At 46.4% G+C, this 22008-nt stretch overlaps 1 protein-coding gene across 2 annotated transcripts in view; it reads right to left on the bottom strand.

The window, feature by feature from the left end:
* LOC119375640 (mitochondrial basic amino acids transporter) overlaps positions 1-22008 on the bottom strand; it is a 131003-nt gene that overhangs the window by 70032 nt on the left and 38963 nt on the right. Inside the window, exon 1 of one of the 2 annotated variants that reach the window (XM_037645862.2) lies at positions 10998-11550. The exons of the other annotated variant lie outside the window; for it this stretch is intronic. Within the exon in view, the coding sequence (XP_037501790.1) occupies positions 10998-11031 (34 nt within the window). The 5' untranslated portion in view covers positions 11032-11550. Of the gene's footprint in view, positions 1-10997; positions 11551-22008 lie in introns of those variants that run through there. 2 annotated transcript variants of the gene reach the window in all.

Raw genomic sequence — 22008 nt, 5'->3', positions numbered from 1 at the left:
TGTACAATTTGTGTAGGGCCATGGGAGACCTGAATTCTCGAGATATTCTACAAACACATCCGAGAGAACGAAGGCCCCGCATAGCAGCACGCTTAACGTGAGAAGAAAAGTTTAACGCGCTGTCAACAACAACACCAAGATCACTGATTTCATAAACCTTGCATAACGGCACAGAATTGACAAAGTATTGAAATGACACGCTAGATGTTTTGCGAGTGATAGACATGAATTTTGTCTTTGCGGTATTTAGAGAAAGGTTATTGCCGTTGCACCATTCGGAAAAAGAACACAAATCTGACTGCAACAAGCGACAGTCGTTAACTGAATGAATTTCCTTAAATATCTTGATGTCATCGGCATACAAGAGGAAAGAAGAATTACGAATGGCAAAAGAAACATCATTAACGTAAATTAAAAATAGGAGTGGGCCTAATACCGACCCTTGAGGGACCCCACTAGTCACTTTATACAAAGAAGAGGTTTGGCCATTTACGGCAACATAACAAGATCTATTGAGCAGATAGCTGTGCAAGAGATTCACAATCGACAAGTCAACGTCAAAGTTCGCCAGTTTAACCATAATCAGTGTGTGGCTGACTACGTCAAAAGCCTTGCTCAGGTCACAGTAGATTACGTCAACCTGTCCTCTCTGAGAAATAGGTGTGGAGATCTGCGTCATGAAACTAGCAAGATTTGTGGTAGTTGAGCGGCCAGCAAGAAAACCATGTTGATTTGGAATCAGTGAGTTTTTCACACTAAAAGACAATATTTTGTGAAGAGCCAGTTCGAAGATCTTTGATGTGGCACATAGTAGAGAAATCGGGCGATAATTAGAAACATCTGTCTTAGAGCCCGACTTAAATACTGGGAAAACACGAGCAGTTTTCCACATGCTAGGAAATGTGGAAGTGTCCAGGCAGTTATTAAATATCGTAGTCAGTACTGGGACAAATATAGTACCATATGCTTTAGTATGGCGGAGGGGATGCCATCTCGGCCACATGATAAGGATGGTTTTAAGCGCTTAATGCATTCGCTGATAAGATTTTCATCCAGCGACAAAGCACTGGATGAGCTAACTGCCTTGGGCTGTTGTCTAATATCAGTGCTGGAGTCTGAGGCCTTATAAACGGATGAGAAATGTGTGGCAAAACAGTCAGCGACGGCATGCACTTCTACCCCATTTGAGTCTAGTAGTCTGAAGGACTCTCCGCTTTTGCTAGACCGTTTACGCACATACTTCCAAAACTCAGCCGGCCTGTCAGAGGCGCTTTTTTCTAAGAATTGAATGTACGAACTATGATCCCGTTTATATAGGCGTTTAGAGAGAGTTCGAAAAAAGCTGAACTCTTCCTTCCACTCGCTGGATGGAGAACATTTAGATTTCCTGTGTGCGTGATCTTTATGCTTCAGTGCACTGATAAGTTCAGATGAGAACCAGTGGGGATATTTACGTTGTTTAGGTGTATACTGGGGAATAAAATTAAGCATGCTGCTCAGTACAAGCTCCGTAAACCGATCAACCTGGTCATCAACATTAGGTTTGTCAGTAACCTGTGACCACTCAACGGTGGACAAGTGATGATAGAGGCCCGTGTAATCACCAATAATAATAATAATAATAATAATAATAATAATAATAATAATAATAATTATAATAATAATAATAATAATAATAATAATAATAATAATAATAATAATAATAGTAATAATAATAATAAATCAAACGTTTATTTAACGTACCCAGGAACAACCATAAGGTCTTTGTATTCGCGCACGAAAAAAAAAACAAACAAAACCAACAAACAAAGGCCAACATTCATAATAAAATATCAGGGATAAAAAACGTCATAAAATTGCACATATACAGCTATGCGCAGAAAAAAAAAGGCCAACAGTGTACGAGGCTATGTAAGTACAGTGCAAAGCTCGGAGCAGAAACAATGACTGGGAGCTGTGAAAAACATCTAGCTCCAAAAAGTAAGCATTGTAAAGACGTTGTATCCTGCCAATGGTCGAATGTTCACAGAGGCAGGCGGTTACATAAAAAGGTCTATTCTCTCTGGTCAGCTTACGTGGAATTCGGAAATTAAGACAGTTGAGCAGTACAGGGCAGGATATGATACCATGCACAAGCTTGTAAAGAAATAACAGATCAGCGCGATTTCGTCGGCAGCAAAGTGATGGCAATGGTAATAATCCAGCAGCGTTAGAACGAGATCCAGAGTCATTTCTAGCGAAACGATGGTTGTAAATGCTTAGGATTTTTTTCTGGACTCGCTCAATGGCGTTGCTGCTGGAATTAGGAATGCCATTCCAGATCACAGATGCATACTCAAGTTGAGGAAGACATAGCGCGGTGTACAATTTTCGGAAGGCATAGGAGAACGAAATTCTCTAGACATTCTGCAAACACAGCCTAGGGTGCGAAGACCCCGCAAAGCAACACGCTTAGCGTGAGCAGAAAAGTGTAAGGTGCTATCAAAAAGAACACCTAGATCATTGATTTCACATACCTTACACAACGACACAGAATTTACAGAATATAAAAATGGCACACTAGATATTTTTCGAGTGAAGCTCATTACCTTGGTTTTTGAAATATTTAGGGAGAGGTTATTGCTCCTGCACCATTCAGAAAAAGAACACAAATCAGATTGCAGCAAGCGACAATCGAGAACTGAATGAAGTTCCTTAAATATCTTTATGTCATCGGCATACAAAAGGAAAGAAGAATTCCGAATGACAGAAGAAACATCATTAACATAAATTAGAAAGAGGAGTGGGCCCAGTACTGACCCTTGAGGAACCCCACTAGTAGCTTTGTACAAAGAGGACGTTTGGCCATTAACGGCAACATAACATGATCTATCAAGAAGATAGCTATGGAGGATATTCACAATTGAAGAATCAACATCAAAGTGTGCAAGTTTATCCACAAGCAGCGAATGGCTGACAACGTCAAAAGCTTTGCTGAGGTCACAGTATATAGCGTCAACCTGTCCTCTCTGCGAAATAGGCGTGGAGACTTGCATCATGAAACTGGCAAGATTAGTGACAGTTGAGCGGCCAGCGAGAAACCCATGCTGATTCACAATCAATGAATTTTTTACATCAAAAGACAATATTTTGTGAAGAGCAAGCTCAAAGATTTTGGATGCGGCACAAAGAAGCGAAATAGGGCGGTAGTTCGAGACGTCACTTTTACAGCCAGACTTAAATAATGGGAAAACACGAGCAGTTTTTCACATGCTAGGAAAAGTTGAAGTATGCAGACACTTATTAAATATGGTAGTCAATACTGTTACAAGTATACTGCCATCGGCTTTTAGTATGGCAGAGGGGATGCCGTCTGTGCCAGCTGAAAAGGATGGTTTCAGGCGCTTAATGCATTCTGAAATGGAATCTTCATCTAGCGACACAGCATCAGCTGTGCCAATTGCCTTAACCTGTCTACCGTTACTAGCTACAGAGGCTGGAGACTTATAAACAGATGAGAAATGCATGGCAAAACAGTCAGCAACGGCTTGAACTTCTACTCCATTTGGGTCCAGTATCCTGAAGGACTCGCCACTTGTGCTCGAGCGTTTGCGCACGTACTTCCAAAACTCAGCCGGCCTGTCAGACGCGCTTTTTTCTAAAAATGGAATAAATAGACTGTGATCCCGTTTATAAAGGCGTTTACAAAGAGTACGAGAACGACAGAATGTTTCCTTCAAGTGAGTTGATGGAGAACATTTATACTTCCTGTGTGCACGATTTTTATATTTCAGTGTACTTATAAGTTAATAATAATAATAATAATAATAATAATAATAATAATAATAATAATAATAATAATAATAATAATAATAATAATAATAATAATAATAATAGTAATAATATTAATAATAATCAGTCAATCAATTAATCATTTATTTAACGTGCCCAGGAACAACCGTGAGGTCTTTGTGCAGGCGCACGCAAAAAAAACAATAATAAAAACAATACAATACAGACAGTCTCCAGAAATAAAAAGAGCAAAAACACGTAGACAAAGAGAAATGAACACAAAAGGGGAGGAGTAAAATAAGACAATATGAGAAATATTGAAGGGAAATAAAAAATTAGATTGCACATATACAACTATGCGGAAAGACGGAGAAGGGAAGACTTTGTACATTGTGCCATACTATGTCAAAACAGTGCAAAGCTCGGATAAAAACAATGATTGTGGACTATGAAAAACGTCAAGATCAAGAAAATTAATATTACAGACTTTGTATTCTTTGAATGGTAGAGTGGTGGAAGAAGCAGGCGGGTACATGCAAACGGTCTGTTCTCTCTGGTTAACTTACGCGGCATTCGAAAATTAACACAATTGAGAAGTACAGGGCAAGATATGATACCATGGACTAGCTTGTAAAGAAATAAGAGATCAGAACGATTTCGTCGGCAGTGAAGTGATGGCAGTGATAATGATTCAGCAGTATTTGAACGAGATCCAGAGTCACTTTTAGCAAAGCGATGGTTATATATGCTGAGGAATTTTTTCTGGACTCGTTCAATGGTGTTACCGCTGGATTGAGCAATGCCATTCCATATCGCGGACGCATACTCAAGTTGCGGAAGACACATTGCCGTGTACAATTTGTGTAGGGCCATGGGAGACCTGAATTCTCGAGATATTCTACAAACACATCCGAGAGAACGAAGGCCCCGCATAGCAGAACGCTTAACGTGAGAAGAAAAGTTTAACGCGCTGTCAACAACAACACCAAGATCACTGATTTCATAAACCTTGCATAACGGCACAGAATTGACAGAGTATTGAAATGACATGCTAGATGTTTTGCGAGTGATAGACATGAATTTTGTCTTTGAGGTATTCAGAGAAAGGTTATTGCCGTTGCACCATTCGGAAAAAGAACACAAATCTGACTGCAGCAAGCGACAGTCCTTAACTGAATGAATTTCCTTAAATATCTCGATGTCATCGGCATACAAGAGGAAAGAAGAATTACGAATGGCAAATGAAACGTCATTAACGTAAATTAAAAATAGGAGTGGGCCTAATGCCGACCCTTGAGGGACCCCACTAGTCACTTTATACAAAGAAGAGGTTTGGCCATTTACGGCAACATAACAAGATCTATTGAGCAGATAGGTGTGCAAGAGATTCACAATCGACAAGTCAACGTCCAAGGGCGCAAGTTTAACCATAATCAGTGTGTGGCTGACTACGTCAAAAGCCTTGCTCAGGTCACAGTAGATTACGTCAACCTGTCCTCTCTGAGAAATAGGTGTGGAGATCTGCGTCATGAAACTAGCAAGATTTGTGGTAGTTGTGCGGCCAGCAAGAAAACCATGTTGATTTGGAATCAATGAGTTTTTCACACTAAAAGACAATATTTTGTGAAGAGCCAGTTCGAAGATCTTTGATGTGGCACATAATAGAGAAATTGGGCGATAATTAGAAACATCTGTCTTAGAGACCGACTTAAATACTGGGAAAACATGAGCAGTTTTCCACATGCTAGGAAATGTGGAAGTGTGCAGGCAGTTATAAATACCGTAGTCAGTACTGGGACAAATATACTACCATAAGCTTTTAGTATGGCGGAGGGGATGCCATCTGGATGGTTTTAAGCGCTTAATGCATTCGCTGATAAGATTTTCATCCAGCGACAAAGCACTGGATGAGCTAACTGCCTTGGGCTGCTGTCTGATATCAGTGCTAGAGTCTGAGGCCTTATAAACGGATGAGAAATGTGCGGCAAAACAGTCAGCGACGGCATGCACTTCTACCCCATTTGAGTCCAGTAGTCTGAAGGACTCTCCGCTTTTGCTAGACCGTTTACGTACATGACTTCCAAAACTCAGCCGGCCTGTCAGAGGCGCTTTTTTCTAAGAATTCAATATACGAACTATGATCCGTTTATATAGTCGTTTAGAGAGAGTTCGAAAAACGCTGAACTCTTCCTTTCACTCGCTGGATGGAGAACATTTAGATTTCCTGTGTGCGTGATCTTTATGCTTCAGTGCACTGATAAGTTCAGTTGAGAACCAGTGGGGATATTTACGTTGTTTAGGTGTATATTGGGGAATAAAATTAAGCATGCTGCTCAGTACAAGCTCTGTAAACCGATCAACCTGGTCATCAACATTAGGTTTGTCAGTCACCTGCGACCACTCAACGGTGGACAAATGATGATAGAGGCCCGTGTAATCACCTCGCTTGAACGCAAATCTTGGAGATTTGTTTACGCAACTGCTGTAGCTCGTTGTTTCGGCTGATGTAGATAATCTTACGTTAAGTGGTGGGTGGAATTTGTCCGGACGTACAAGAGAGATGTTGGAGCGGGGAACTTCAAGGGGTTGATCGTTTGACACACACAGGTCTAAGACGTTGCCACTGGAATTGACGACTGAATTATGTTGCAGTAGGGAATTAAACGCCAGAAAGTCCAAGAGCAGGCTGCACTTTTTCTCTGTGAAATGATTGTAATGAGAAAAGCTAAGCGTGCTCCAGTCAATTCCAGGTGCATTGAAATCCCCAAGAACAATAATTCTGTGCCCACTATGAGAAGATATCACAAGTTCAATAGAAGACGTGACATCGTGAAACGAGGCAGGAGAAATGCTGGGCGGTAAATAGAAGCATCCAATCAACAATTTTTCACGGCGCTCAAGGTTGATTTCTAGCCAGATCGATTCTTCTATAGTTTCTAGGTCTAACGGATTTCAGTGAACTGTCAATGGCAATCAGCACGCCACCGCCTTTCTGTTTGGTTTCACTGAAATCTCGGTCACGGCGGAAGGGGGTGTAGGTCGGGGGAAAAAAAGTCCGATGAGGGAATTTCAGTGCCGAGCCAGGTTTCAGAAATAGGCAGTAATAGGAAAAGAAGACGAAAGAACATTAGAGAAAACAACTCGAGTGTCTTGGTACGCAGACCCCGAGCATTTTGGTAGAACATGTCTACGTTACACGGCTCAGAGGGATGAAGCATGTCATTGCGCAGCTCCCCACGAAATGGCTTGAAGAGGCATCCGAGGGGCCACATCGAAGGGTCATTCAGGCGTTGTAGCGTTTCCTCGTCAACTTCGATATAGAATGAAGAATATGACTGGAATCTTGTTTGAAGTCGCCGGCAGGAAGTAGGAGACATATGCCAATGAAGCAATATGTTTTTTGATGTCAGCAGCAGTGGTTTCCGGGCTCAGCTTCGTAACAAAAACGGCCTTTGGGCGTTGTGGCCGTTGTGGCCGCTGAGCTACAGATATAGTGGATGTCTTCAATGCTCCAAACGAGGCGGGTTTCTTCTTTCTTACACCCTCAGTTACCGCTGCAGAAGAGGCTGTCGCTGGCATCACACTGACACGCTCGGACCTGTCTACATCACCTGGCGGCGATTTCGAAGATGAAAGAATTTTGGACAGAGGTTGTTCAGAATACGCAGGTTGCTTGGAGGTCACAGATCGGCCAATGGTCACCTGCTCTGGAGGGATCACAGGTGCCTTCACTGACACGGCGGCCGTGCGGCGCGTCAGCTCCTCACGCAGCAAGCGGACCTCTGCACGAAGGGAGGCGACCACACGGGCTTGTTGTTCAACACCGCGGGAATGATCCTTACGGAGGCGCTCGTTTTCTTCGCGTAGTTGGGATACCTCGTCGCTGAGGAACGAGATTCCCTCCAACGCGTCGAGGAGGAGGCGGCGCAGCCCGGCGAGATCGCCACCCGGAGGGGCACACGTGGAGAGGGAACCGGTTTGAGAGCTGCAGTGCTCATCGCTGCACGCCGCCGAGTTGTCTTCGCTAGGCTTACCAAAAGAACTGCTCAGATTACATAAATTGCAGCAAAATGAGCGCGATCCAGACTTCAGAAGTTGCAGCTCTTCATCAGGCCAGGTTACACACTTCGCATGAACACGTTTAGAGCAACTTTCACACCGGAAAAACTGCTGCTTACCGAAAAACGGGCAGGAGCATAGCAAGCATGCATCCCGACTGGGAGCCATGGTGCGGGACTATCATAATAATAATAATAATAATAATAATAATAATAATAATAATAATAATAATAATAATAATAATAATAATAATAATAATAATAATAATAATAATAATAATAATAATAATAACTTGCTAGAAGAACTCCAGATTTATCTGTGATAAGCATCGTTAAAAAAGGGAGAGATATACGTTACACTGAGAAAAAAAAGCGACATAATAAGGGAAAGGAAATACGATTAACATGCATCGTAGAAGAACCTTGCGTCGGTGAACTGACTTACGTTGCTAAGAATGGAGGTGTCGATACTGGGGCTTGCCAACGAGGCCTATACTGCATGCACAGGCACCAGGATTGTATTTGTTACCCCGGACATCGTCCGCATACCGACCCCAATTTTCGAAGCTCACTCAAACCCCCCATACAAATCTCCAGTACACAGAGACAGGTCTGAGCAAGTGTGAAGCTCAGGAAATGCTGACAGGCTATCTTATTTTGACATTAAAGTCAATTTTCTTACGGCGCACCCACTGACATCGAAACTAGCGTGAAGTCGGGTTAGGCTGTAGCTAGGCTAACAATGCTGGTGATTTCACGCAACAGTATGGCTAGCTATAATGACGGTCATGTACCAAAATATACAAAATGGCGCTTGCGCGTCACCGGCTGAGCGGAGCGGCCATGGAAACGTCACGGTATCTTGTGCACGCACGTCACGAGAGGCTCATACCGTGTCGTGACATCGGGTGCAGGAGGAACCGAAACTCGCTTTTAAATACATGTCATCAATATTTTCGGGGCACACTCCCACTTAGAAGTGCTTTTTCTAGGTTCTTGACGGCCTAGTCTTTCATTCGAAGCAAAAAAATAAGAAAAGAAAATAACGACAACGTAAAATTTTCGCGCCAGTGCCCTTTCGTGTCAGAAGTGAAAGTGACGCACTTGTTGTAGCTTATGCGACCAGATATGTTTTCTGATTTACCGGGCTCCGAAGGGTGGTGTCTGACTGGATTCTTTCACCTGGCAAACTGTGGTTGCACAGCCTTTTCCGCCGTATCTTTCCAGCCTAAATGTCAAAATCACGGTGCAAGAAAAATATTCTTACACTGTGGTCAAAATTCATGCTTCTGGTGCTGCATGAAAGCCATCAGTGAAGGACTCTCCAAAGGTATCTACAAGTGGGAACGAGCAAAGCATTCGTTCGTTTCATGTTTCCGCTATCTTTTATTTGCCCTATCTTCTGTATTTGTCTTGTTGTCGTTAGCTACATCAAGAATAACGTTATTAGGCGGCAGTAGGAGTTTGACTTGTCGCTGCAGTGTGACGAAAACATGCTACAGACCTCAAGTCGCGCAAGGCACAGCGCCCTGATAAAAATGTCGCCAGAAGTGTCTTACAGTTTATCTGGTGCTTGCTAACACACTGCAACACATCTCAATTGCGGGTAGCGTTTCTGTAACATAGTAACCGTAATATTAACATAATAATTACTGGTGTTTTAGGTCCCAAAACCACGACATGATTATGAGAGACGCCGTAGTGGAGGGCTCCGAAAACTTTGACCATCTGGTGGTCTCTAACGTGCACCTAAATATAAGTACACATGCCTCTAGCATTTCGCCTAAATTGAAATACGGGAGTCAGGGCCGGGATTCAATCCCGCGACCTTCGGGGCAGCACACGAGCACCATAACTACTAGACCACCGCGGCGAGTAGTAACTGTAATGTGTTAAAGGCCAACTCCGGCGATTTTTCGAGGTCGATGGATCTCAGTGAAATTCGCTGGGTACGTTCTTTTGCACGTTTCCGTCATTTATGCCAAATTACAGGCTTGAGACATGCGCAGATTGTTTGCAAATGAATTTTAAAGATTGTCTGCAAACGCCCTCCTGGCGTCCCACAATTATTGGCAGCATTGCATCTGTGACGTCAGTATTGGCAAGGCGGCGGAAGTGACGCAGCCGAGGGCACCGCTAACTTCGGCGCTTAGGCTGCTACAGCGAGCGTCTGCTGTGCACAAGGCGACAGACAGCGTTGGTTTGGCCGGCGCTTCGCTGGTCGGCCCGGCTATCACAGTTTTCATACTCAGCGCCGGCATGACCGGCATGCCTTGCACGACTTCCGGTTCGTTCGTAACAACGTCTACGTCATACGTAGACAGTACACTCGGTTGGGTTTCGGTTTCGGTGTTGCGCTTTTTTGCTTATTTAAAATTATTCTCCAATTGCCGAGTATTTCTGCTATCAGGGCCCGTAACAGGATCGTCTCAGGAACATAAAAGCACCATTACTTTGACATGGCCAAAAAATCGCCGGAGTTGGCCTTTAAGTTCAAGAGGAACAAACACTGCCACATTGGGCAGTTAAACACCCGACTGTGAAGTACATGTGCACAGTTACGACAATAATCACTGAAATACGATGAGCAATGCGAGGTAATTAGTTGCAAAACTAACCAAGCTTGCACATGCAATACCGGAATCGAGCGTGTACGAAGTACCTTTCGGCAAGGTTTATCACAATTGCTAACTTTTGACAAGACAGGTTTAGTAAGTTTCCGATAGATGGTTTTTGTCATTTTTGCATTTTTTCAAGTTCACTGAACCATGTAGCACGCTTTCTAGGGTTAAGGCTTGGGCAAGTTGGTTCATTGTGCAAAGAAAGGAAAACAGCGCTGATTTTTGGACGAACACAAAGGAAGACGCTTTGTACTCGAAATATTCGTGAGCTATATACAATGCCCACGATCACCAGCGTGTGTAAGCATTCGCCCGTACTTTGTCAATATTGACGCAACGATTCACACACGCACCGTGACTACGTGACATCAGTAACGTTGGTGCGGCAACTTCTGCCTCCGCCGAATATATATCGACGCAAATATTCCGTAAGATAGGCGAGCGGATGGCAAAACAGCTCGCAATACGCGATACGCGCCATCGCGATGCCGAACGCCCCCGCCGTTATAAGATAGCGCGTAGCGGACATTTCCGCGCCGAGGCTCACCTCCTAAGCATCCTGCTGCAAAGTCCAAAGCCATGAGTCCTGGGGTTCTGGAACTGGCCAGAGGGCGACGTCTTGACAGGATCCCCGATACGGGGTGCAGGCCTTGCGACAGAAACCTCTTGCTGCCTTGAAGTCCGAGGATCAAGGGTCACCCGAAATGTCCGGACCACTAACAGGCCTAGCAGGTCATAGCAGGCGACGCGAACGAAATTAAACAGACGAACGCCGTTTAGAAAACAAGAACGTCCACTCCGGTTCAACTGGCAGTGACGACGAATAACCGACCTCACAAACGAACAAATTTTTAGAACCGACTGAGCGCTCTAATGGAGGTTCGAAAAGCCTCCACGCACCTCCTCCGCAAAGAAAAATTGCGCGAGGAGGAACTAAACTGCGATTACAAAGCGCTCTCGATAAGGAACTAATCTCTTTTGTGTTCTTTGTGGAATAGCCCGCCTTTGGCGCCGCCTGACAAAAAAGAATCAGCTGCTGTCTAGAGCACTCGCGTTGTCAGACAAGCGAGAGCAGAAGGCAGCCGCAGAAACAAGGGGTCGCGGCACGTCGTCTGCTAACGAGGACGAAGCCGATTGCAGCGCTCTCGGAATTGAACGTTATCGCGTGCGCGAACCTTATCCTAACACATAAAGGGCCTTATCTGTCCGCATACGAGCTCCCCTCATCTCTTCCCAGTGGTTCGCTTAATTCGCGCAACCGCTTGCCTCTCCGCTCACTTTTATGGCCGCCCGAAAGCGCCATGGGCAAGCGGCGAAAATATTCCGAAACAACCATTTCGGCCAATGGCAAGCAGAAGTCGCTGGGAGGTGGGCAAGTGCTAGGGTAGGGGAGTGGGGGGAAAGCCTCGCTTTTGTTATCAGACAAAAATGGCAGCGTTTACGGCCACCGCACGGGGTTCACAACAGCGAAAGCCCGCCTTTTAATCACCTGTTTGTCCCGAGAGCTGTAGAGGATAGCGTTCGCGACACCGAAACCACATCGCCGGGACTACAGGTGCAACTAACGGACCGACGCCATGGCATGTTGCCGAGCATTCTAGCGGCGGGACCCTGAAACATTTTGACTATCTTTCTCTTCCTCTCGTTCTTTCAGTCAGTAACTCGCAGCGACCGACAACGTATACTCGTCCAGGGTGCTCTAAACAATGACATTTATGGTGTAATGTCCACGCGATGCGACTGCAAGTTGCGAAAACACCCTGAAGGTGATGGTCGCGGTGCTGAAGGTGATGGTGCAAATGAATAAATAAATAAAATAAATAAGCGGATGTATGCTTGTTTGGTTTGAAGCGGGGGAAGCCTAGCTTCCCACATGGCCTGGAGAACAATCGAGAGATGGACACTCATGCACATGGGCTCGCACACAGGAGGGGAGGTGGGGGGAGGGGCAGGCAGATGCGCCAAGTCGGACCTGTCCTGTCATAGTTTAAAGTGCATGGTCATTGTGTGCAGGTTTTTCAAGATCATTGTCGATCGAGCACACCTTGTGTTGCATTCCAACTGCTATTTACCTCTAACCTTTTAACCTCAGAAAGCCGGGCACCAAAGGCAGGCCGTTGAGAAAAGCACGTCATCGCTTCATTTCCATTTTTGCGTCCATTGCGAAGCTTGTTCCTCGGACCGAACAAATAAGGGCGGGAAGAGGGGGGGTAACTGTGGTGAAACTAGCCCCCCTACACCCCCCACCCCCCATGGGGAACTCTGTGCACGCCTGTGCTCATGCGTGTCGAGAATCGCATTGTACATAGAACATAAAGTGATGAGATGTCATAGGCGTTCACGGCGAAGATAACAAATGTGAAATTGGAGAAAGATAAACAGCCTCGTAGACAGGACCATGCAAGATGATATTTGAGGCAAGAAAAAGATAATCGAATTCGGGACGTTTTATGTATCAAAATAAAGATATGACTGTGAGGTTTGCAATAATAGATTGGGAGGTTCACCGGAGGGGCATATGCTTCGACAAGGGTTTGGGGAGTCGCCCCACCACGCATCCAAGGTTATGGGTGTTTGACGCATTCTGTGAGTAGCCCTTGAGCGGCATAGGCCTGCAGCCGGTAGTCGGCGTTTCTCGTCCACCTCATGACTTTTCCTTCCTCGATAATAAAGGCTTAAAATCCGCCCTGTCATCTCTCCATTTCCATGTATGTACACATTTCCAGGCGGCTAGGGCTAATCTAGTGTTTATAACCATTTCAACACATGTGATCATGGCGGTTGTGTACAGCTAGCATTGATAGCTGGGACTTGTTTATGCACATTTCCTGTCGCGTCTTCTTGATGGTTTCGGTGGTAATAATAATTGTTGCGGTTTTGCGTTCCACAACCACGATCTGATTATGAGAGACGCCGTAGTGGAGGGCTCCGGAAATTTCGACCATCTGGTGTTCTTTAACGTGCACCTAAATTTAAGTACACGGGCCTATAGCATTCCGCCTCCATGGAAACGCAGCCACCACCGTCGGGATTCAATCCCGTGACCTTCGGGTCCGCAGTCGAGCACCATAACCATCGCGGTGGGTGGTTTCAGTGGTGGGTGGCTGAAAACGCCATCCAAACATAACACGCGTGTTATATTTGGGCGGCGTAGAACGCATCTCTCCTAAAGACCTGAGCGTAACTTCAAAATGATACGGACTGAAGCTGCGATTAAACTGTTTGCAGCGGCCACGAAAAGTGCTTCTAATATCAGACTGTTCACAGCGAAGGCTTGGAGGAAAAAGCTAGAACGATCCCAACATTTTTGGTAGCGAAAAACTTAGACAACTAGGACCAGTATTGAAAGGTGTAGAAGCCGCCTACAGCTTAAATTGTGAGACAGTATGCCATAAGACAACATGACCAACGTAACATTTCTTCGAATGTTTCCGTCACAGTCACATCAAGTCGATGTATCAAAACCGTTCATGGTGTAGTTTTCGACGGTGACCTTTCAGAGCTCCACGACGCATGAACTTCTTGATGAATTGAAGAACCAAAATTTAGACATTGTGCGAAAAATTAAAACAAGGCGGGACAACCAAACACATCCCACTGACATTGGAATCAAGCAAATTGCCCGAGAATGTAGAAACGGGATACAGAAAACAAACTACGGCAATGTATACTAAACAACCCGCTGATGTTTTAAGCGTCAGACCTACAGCCACAGCTCCTAGACATGCTGTGGGCATCCCGCTCATCCCAGGTATGCCTTCAAGATCTGAAATGTACCGATTGAGCACGCCTATCAGAGAGAAGGAGCAAAAGAGAGAAAAATAGATACCTTCCTTTATGAATGTTGCAGAGCTCTTCAACTCGCCGTACGCGTAGGTGGTGCTTCAGGTGACTACTATGCACAAGGGTTTTTAGGCGGCCTAATTGGCTCATGGACATTGTGGCACAACAGGGCCAAAACGGGACAGTGAGCACGCAGGACACAGCGCTGACTTGTGTTGTCAGCGCTGTGTCTTGTGTTGACTGTCCCGTGTTTGCGATGCTCTGCCATAACGACTAATATGACTCACTAATCTATAGCGTACACCACACAACAAAACATCACGGATGAGAGTGGCCGTGCAAACACGGACACAGGAGAAGAGAACGGGACAGCAAAAAACGCCGAATGAATACCTCCCAAATAGCTAAACTTCCTGTCCTTCTAAACAACAAAATACAAGCACACAAGGTAACGAACACTGATGGAATGTATCATGTATGCGAGTGTTTCGGGAGTAGACGGGATTAGAGTAGGGCGAAGAAGCTGGCATCGTATCCTGAAAGCGCGTAGCATAGAAGTTTCTTTCGCAATAGCCTATGTAAAGGATAAACTGTGCCGCCAGAACACAGATGAGACAACCGCCGCATCCAAAATATCGCAGGCTTATGAAAGACAAAGGAGAAACAAATATTGAGAACAACCAGAACAAAAAAATCTAGGGAAATTTGGTATGATTCACTGGCAAGTGCAAGAAATCATTTAGAGCAAGCAAGGCTTCTTCAAGAGGCCGCCGAAAGCACAGGGACGATGAAAACTAACCCCCGACTACGTACGACGCCAACTGTGTTATAGGGAACCCAGGCTCAAGTTTGGGCGCGACGCTCCCGTGACCGAGCTATGCGTTACTGGGGGCCGAAGCTACCCGCGAAGGCGGTTTGTCGCCGGATTTGCGAACGGCGGCGGGAAGGACATGTGCCCGCATGCGCTCCTCATTCAGCCCAGAGCACTGCTAGTCAGCAATAGTTACATTGTGACGCACCACAGACGCAACTCGAGCGCTCTGCGCATGCGCGGAAGTGGTGGCGACAGTGTTGTGGCCGTGGGTGCCCCGAGTTGCAATAAGAGTAATGGCGCCGCTTGACGTTGTTTGGAAGCCTATAGACGCACACATCAGAAATAAAGAGGGAAAGAGAGAGAAGTGTATTTACAGTAAGGCAGAATGGTCAGGCTGAGCTATAGTTGGCACTAGCCTGCCACTCTTCACCTGGTTAACTTTTAAGGGCTTGTTTTTTCTTTGTTAGACACAATATTAATGCGAACTAACAGACAAAAAGAGAGAGAGAGAGATAAAAGCGAAGGAAAGGCAGGGAGGTTAACCAGGTTGTACCCGGTTTGCTACCCTACACGGGGGGAGGGGGAAGGGGAGAAAAAAAGAATAGAGATAGCGAGGAGGAAAGAGGAGGAAAGAGGGGAACAAGTAATACACACACATCAGTGTTCACCGCATACACACAGACACTAACAGACAATAATGCCAAGGAAAGTATAGGGGTGTTATTTCTAGTAATTAGGATATGAATGTGAAGAAAGTAAAGTGGACGAAAAGATAACTTTCCGCCGGCATTGACCGAACCTGTGACCTTCGAATAACGCGTCCGATGCTCTACCACTGAGCTACGGCGGCGGTCATTCTCTCGTCCACTTTATGGGGTATATATGTACAGGTGCGATCAAAAGTGTGCAGACCACGGGATCGCGTGGCAGAATGCATTGACGCGCCAGCTAGCGACGAGACACGACGAGACACCTGCTGCAAGGGCGCATGCGCGTCCCGTCTTATCACTTGTCTTCTCATGTCGCTCTGTTGGACGCGGTTACGGCGCTCGTACCCAAAACGACAACTGGGTGTCGCTTTCTTTGCTCCATCGAATCTGTGTCATTCTTTTACGTAGCGGCTGCGACGGGGCCGGTTCAACACCGGCTCGCGTTGTTATTGACACCGGTTGATGAGGATACGTAAGCATAGCGAGCATCGCACAACCTGACGAAGCCAAACGCACAAAATTAAATTTTCTCAGGCCAGCTTGCCTTTGTCGGGCTGATCCAAGTTGCACCTAAATGAGCTTAGTTAAGTCAAAGTTAATGTAGCCGAAATTAATCAAATGTAGTCGAGCACTTTATGACCTAAAAAGTGAGGTGTAAGTAGGTTTAGTTAAGCCCAGTCCAGCTTGGTGTTTTCATGTTAAGCGAAGTTAAGCTTAGATGAGACCAGATGAGTCGAAATAAGTATAGCCAAATCTAATTAGGCAAAGTTGATCATGCTCATCCTTAACCTAGCCGTGCAAAATTAGCCTATACAAGGCAAACCTTATCGTGGCCAATTAATCTAGGTCGACTTCCCCATGAGCCCACAGAAGTCAAGGCCAGGAAGATACTAATTAATCTTTACCGACTCCATACTAATTAGGATAATTTACGTCTAATTAGTGCTAATTATTGTGAACACTAATTATGACTAAATATTAGTCTGAAATGCAGCTAGAGTATCCTCTATACTGGAATTTCACGTGGCATAATTAAGCTAAATATGCATAACTAATCTAATTAGGCAAACACCAAGGTAATTACTGAATATTACTGAATAATGTGCGTGACATCAAAGCCCACCCGAAGTACTCGAGTTTGATGTCGCAGAACTATGCAAATCACGGCTCGATCCGCCTAATATAGACATCTGTTGCTGCATAGGACGCTTTTGAGAGTAAAGGTGTTTATCAATTAGGCGTAACTAGGCGTAATTTGCATAATTCTGCGACATCAAACTCGAGTACTTCGGGTGGGCTTTGATGTCACACACATCATTCAGTAATATTTATAAATAATGTTAAGGCTAATTAAATTTATATTTAGGTAAATGAGACTCGACTCGGTCAGGAGTAATCAGCATCTTGCTGAGCTTGGATTCTCTGAGCTCATCAGAATTCGATTTCAATTACGTTAATTATTTGTGTTTTAATAAGATGTTGCCTAATTAAAGCTAATCATAATCCAATTGGTTTGATCATGCTATGACCAACCAAGCTTAATCAGAGTTTTTATAATTACCTTGGTGTTTGCCTAATTAGATTAGTTATGTATATTTAGCTTAATTATGCCACGTGAAATTCCAATATAGAGGATACTCTAGCTGCATTTCAGACTAATATTTAGTCATAATTAGTGTTCACAATAATTAGCACTAATTAGACGTAAATTATCCTAATTAGTATGGAGTCGGTAAAGATTAATTAGTATCTTCCTGGCCTTGACTTCTGTGGGCTCATGGGGAAGTCGACCTAGATTAATTGGCCACGATAAGGTTTGCCTTGTATAGGCTAATTTTGCACGGCTAGGTTAAGGATGAGCATGATCAACTTTGCCTAATTAGATTTGGCTATACTTATTTCGACTCATCTGGTCTCATCTAAGCTTAACTTCGCTTAACATGAAAACACCAAGCTGGACTGGGCTTAACTAAACCTATTTACACCTCACTTTTTAGGTCATAAAGTGCTCGACTACATTTGATTAATTTCGGCTACATTAACTTGACTTAACTAAGCTCATTTAGGTGCAACTTGGATCAGCCCGACAAAGGCAAGCTGGCCTGAGAAAATTTAATTTTGTGCGTTTGGCTTCGTCAGGTTGTGCGATGCTCGCTATGCTTACGTATCCTCATCAACCGGTGTCAATAACAACGCGAGCCGGTGTTGAACCGGCCCCGTCGCAGCCGCTACGTAAAAGAATGACACAGATTCGATGGAGCAAAGAAAGCGACACCCAGTTGTCGTTTTGGGTACGAGCGCCGTAACCGCGTCCAACAGAGCGACATGAGAAGACAAGTGATAAGACGGGACGCGCATGCGCCCTTGCAGCAGGTGTCTCGTCGTGTCTCGTCGCTAGCTGGCGCGTCAATGCATTCTGCCACGCGATCCCGTGGTCTGCACACTTTTGATCGCACCTGTACATTTAAACCGGGGTGTGTTAGTAAGCGCCGATCGCAGCCATGGCGGCGAGTGTGGAACCCTCTTTTTCTGCCTGTTGGCGTCACGTAGCACGTGATGGTTTTACGAGCCGGCAGCTGACCAATAATCCCTCGAATACTACCTGAAGGCACTAAGTCTGCCAGAAAAAACCCAGCCGAATGGCGTAAACCTGATGATTGGCCCATATGTTTCATATGCCATCGGATAGGACGCATAGCCCGCCATTGCCGCAGCCGTTGGACCTCATCACCTCGCCCAAGCTTCAACAATTGGGGTTCCCACTCCGAATGTGCGCCATATGCTCCGTCCTTCCGCGCTGAGACAAGTGCGGATCGTTTTTCGGAACATCGGACCAGCCGCTCGCCATCGCCCCAGCGCCGTCAGTCCCGCTCGCCCCAACCTCGCCGTTCTCGGTCTCCTCTTGACCGCCACTCGGGAAACCAGCCGGTGCAGCCCCCGCAGGTGATGCTGCATACTCGACTTGGACTGCACATCCTCTCGTTACTCCTGAAAAGCGATGCAACCTTCTTGACATTCTCGTTTATGGTATACCTGTCACTGCTCTCATTGATACTGGTGCACAAATATCTGTCATGAGCTCAGACCTCCGCCGCCGCCTCCAAAAAGTTCTAACGTCCGCGATTACATCTACCATCCGTATAGCGGATGGGAGTACTCCTGCTGTGCTTGGAATGTGCACTGCACGCATCACCATTTCCGATCATCACACTTCAGTTCTGTTTTCTGTACTCGAAAATTGCCCTCATGATCTCATTCTTGGCATCGACTTTCTGTCCACGCACGCTGCCCTTATTGACTGCTCAGCAGGACTTCTCCGGTTGGAACTCCCTTCGTTCTCAGATACCACCCCTGCCGGCCCATCCCGTCTCCGCTCCCTCGAGTTTCTTCGACTTCCACCGCAAGCCGCCATTCAAGTCCAGCTCTCGCCATACCCACCAGTACCTGATGGCGATTATGTTGCTGCCCCGATTCCTGATGTCGCCATGACGCGCAATGTCGCGTTCCCCAACACGGTGGTAACAGGTACAGACAATCGAACTTCCTTTCCCATCCTCAATTTTGGCTTCTCGGCGCAAGTTCTTCCTCGCGGGATGTCACCTAACATCTGACACCACTGGCCGACCATACAGTTTCCGCCTTGACCCTAGACTCGCCACCCGATTTTTCATCGACGTCATTCTTGTCACCATCCTTGTGCGACCACTTCACGCCAATTATATCCGACGAGCTCACTTCTGAGCAAGTCTCTGCTCTCCGCCGCCTCCTCGTTTCCTACGAGGACATCTTTGACTTCGGCAACCGTAATTTGGGACAGACCTCCGTGGCAACGCATCGCATCGATACCGGTGATGCCCGACCCATTCACAGACGGCCCTACCGTGTGTCAGCCCCAGAGCGTGCTATTATACAACGGGAGGTGGATCATATGCTCCATAAGGGCATAATCGAACCCTCTTGCAGTCCCTGGTCAAAAGGGACGTCGCATTCAACTGGGGCCAACAACATGCAAACGAATTCTCATCACTCGTTGCCATCGTCACCAATGCGCCAGTTCTGGCACACTTCGACCCGTCTGCCACTACGGAGGTCCGTACCGATGCCAGTGGCCACGGCATAGGCGCAGTGTTGCACAACGGCAACAGGGCATACACCTCGTCGTCGCGTACGAAAGCCGCCTCTTGTCGCCATCAGAACAAAATTACTCGATTACAGAAGGCGAGTGCTTAGCTCTCGTCTGGGCCATCGCGAAATTCCGACCGTACCTGTATGGAAGACACTTCTTGGTTATTACAGACCACCATGCGCTTTGCTGGCTCTCCTCGCTCAAGGCACAGGACACCTCGGTCGCTGGGCGCTGCGCTTACAAGATTGCACATTTTCTGTATCCTATAAGTCTGGGCAACTTCAAAGGGATGCCGACTGCTTGTCTCGGCATCCAGTCGATCCGCCTGAAACAACGGAAGATGAACAAGCGCCACTCGTTCTCTCCATTAGCGACTTCGTCAATATAGCTGCTGAACAACGCCGCGACTCATCTCTGCGGCCTATTATAGATGGTCTGCAATCTCCACAGCCTGACCGTTCCCTACAGATGTTCGTCCTTCGCAACGACATCTTGCACCGCTACAACGCCCACCCTGACGGTGCTGAGCTTTTGCTCGTTGTTCCTGCGCATCTCCGCTCGGATGTTTTGGCCCAGCTTCATGATGCACCCACCGTCGGCCATCTAGGGGTGTCACGCACGTATGACAGCATCGCCGGCGATTCTTTTGGCCTGGCCTCTACCGTTCTGTGCAAGAGTACGTTGCGGCGGGCGACCTCTGTCAGAGGCGCAAGACACCTGCGCTATTGCCCACAGGCGGTCTTCAGCCCATTGAAGTCCCAGATGAGCCATTTTTCCGAGTCGGCCTTTACCTTCTAGGACATTTTCCCGTGTCGGCCACCGGTAACAGATGGATTGCCGTCGCTACCGACTACGCAACGCGGTATGCCGTCACACGCGCACTTCCAGCCAGCTGCGCTACTGTTGTAGCCGATTTCATTCTTCATGACATCATTCTGCGTCATGGTGCTCCTCGTCAGGTGATCACTGACCGCGGCCGCTGCTTCCTATCTGAAGTAGTCGACTACCTCCTGCGATCCTGCTCGACCCACCACAAGTTCACTACACCGTACCACCCACAAACGAACGGCCTCACCGAACGCCTGAACCGTACCCTGACAGACATGCTTGCAATGTACGTCTCTGAGGACCGCCGCGATTGGCACAACAACCTACCTTTTGTAACCTTCGCATACAACTCTTCGCGTCACGACACAGCTGGATTTTCACCTTTTTACCTGTTGTTTGGCTACGACCCACCTTTACCCATGGACACCATGTTGCATTCTGACGCCGACTCATCGACTGCCTATCTATGCTCGCGATGCACTGGCCCGTGCTGACATCGCCCGCCAGGTCGCCCGCGATCGTTTATGCGCCTCGCAGGTTAACCAAAAGCGTGGTTACGATCGCCGACACCGCGACGTGCAGTACTCTACGGGGTCGCTGGTCTTGCTGTGGTTACCATCGCGACGTGTTGGTCTATGCGAAAAACTGATGCCCCGTTATGTTGGCCCTTACCGCGTCATACGAAAGGTCACTAGCGTGACCTATGAGATTGCTCCACTCAATCCTATGTCAGCGACAGCTTCAGCCACGAGTGATATAGTTCATGCTATCGCGACTTAAACCGTACCACTCTCGCCCCGAGAATCGATCGCACCGGGACGGTGCTTCTGCCTTCGGCGGCTAATGTCACGGGCGGAGAAGGGCAGCGAATGACGACGGCGAAGTGCTGGGCGGAACGCGCTTGGACTGCGACAGCGTTGTACGCTTTTGTTGTCAAATATACCCTGTGTATACAGCTTCTTCCCCGTAACAATATTGTGTCTTCACCTGGTAGGGTGACGGGGAAGAAAGGGATCAATAAGTGATGATTATGAGTCCCGTCTCATTGAGCCAATTCTAAAGTCGTGCACCTAGTCCAGTGGATTAGAGGGAGGCTATGGCCTGTCGTATTGGCGTCAGGCCAAGGAAGTAACACAACTTCATAAGTTATTGGTCTATTATCAATCACGATCGAAAGGGATAAAACAGTGTATAGCGTCTAGCCTAGATAATATTTTATTGCTGAACTTGCAAAGAACAACAACGAAAATACACGCTGGGCGCTTCAATATAATGCAAGCATTATGCTTGTGCTTGT

The sequence above is a fragment of the Rhipicephalus sanguineus genome, chromosome 11 (assembly GCF_013339695.2).
Source record: "Rhipicephalus sanguineus isolate Rsan-2018 chromosome 11, BIME_Rsan_1.4, whole genome shotgun sequence".
In the NCBI taxonomy this organism is placed as follows: Eukaryota; Metazoa; Arthropoda; class Arachnida; order Ixodida; family Ixodidae; genus Rhipicephalus; species Rhipicephalus sanguineus.
The sequence above is the reverse complement of the archived record's forward strand: the minus strand, read 5'-3'. Positions and strand labels throughout refer to the sequence as shown.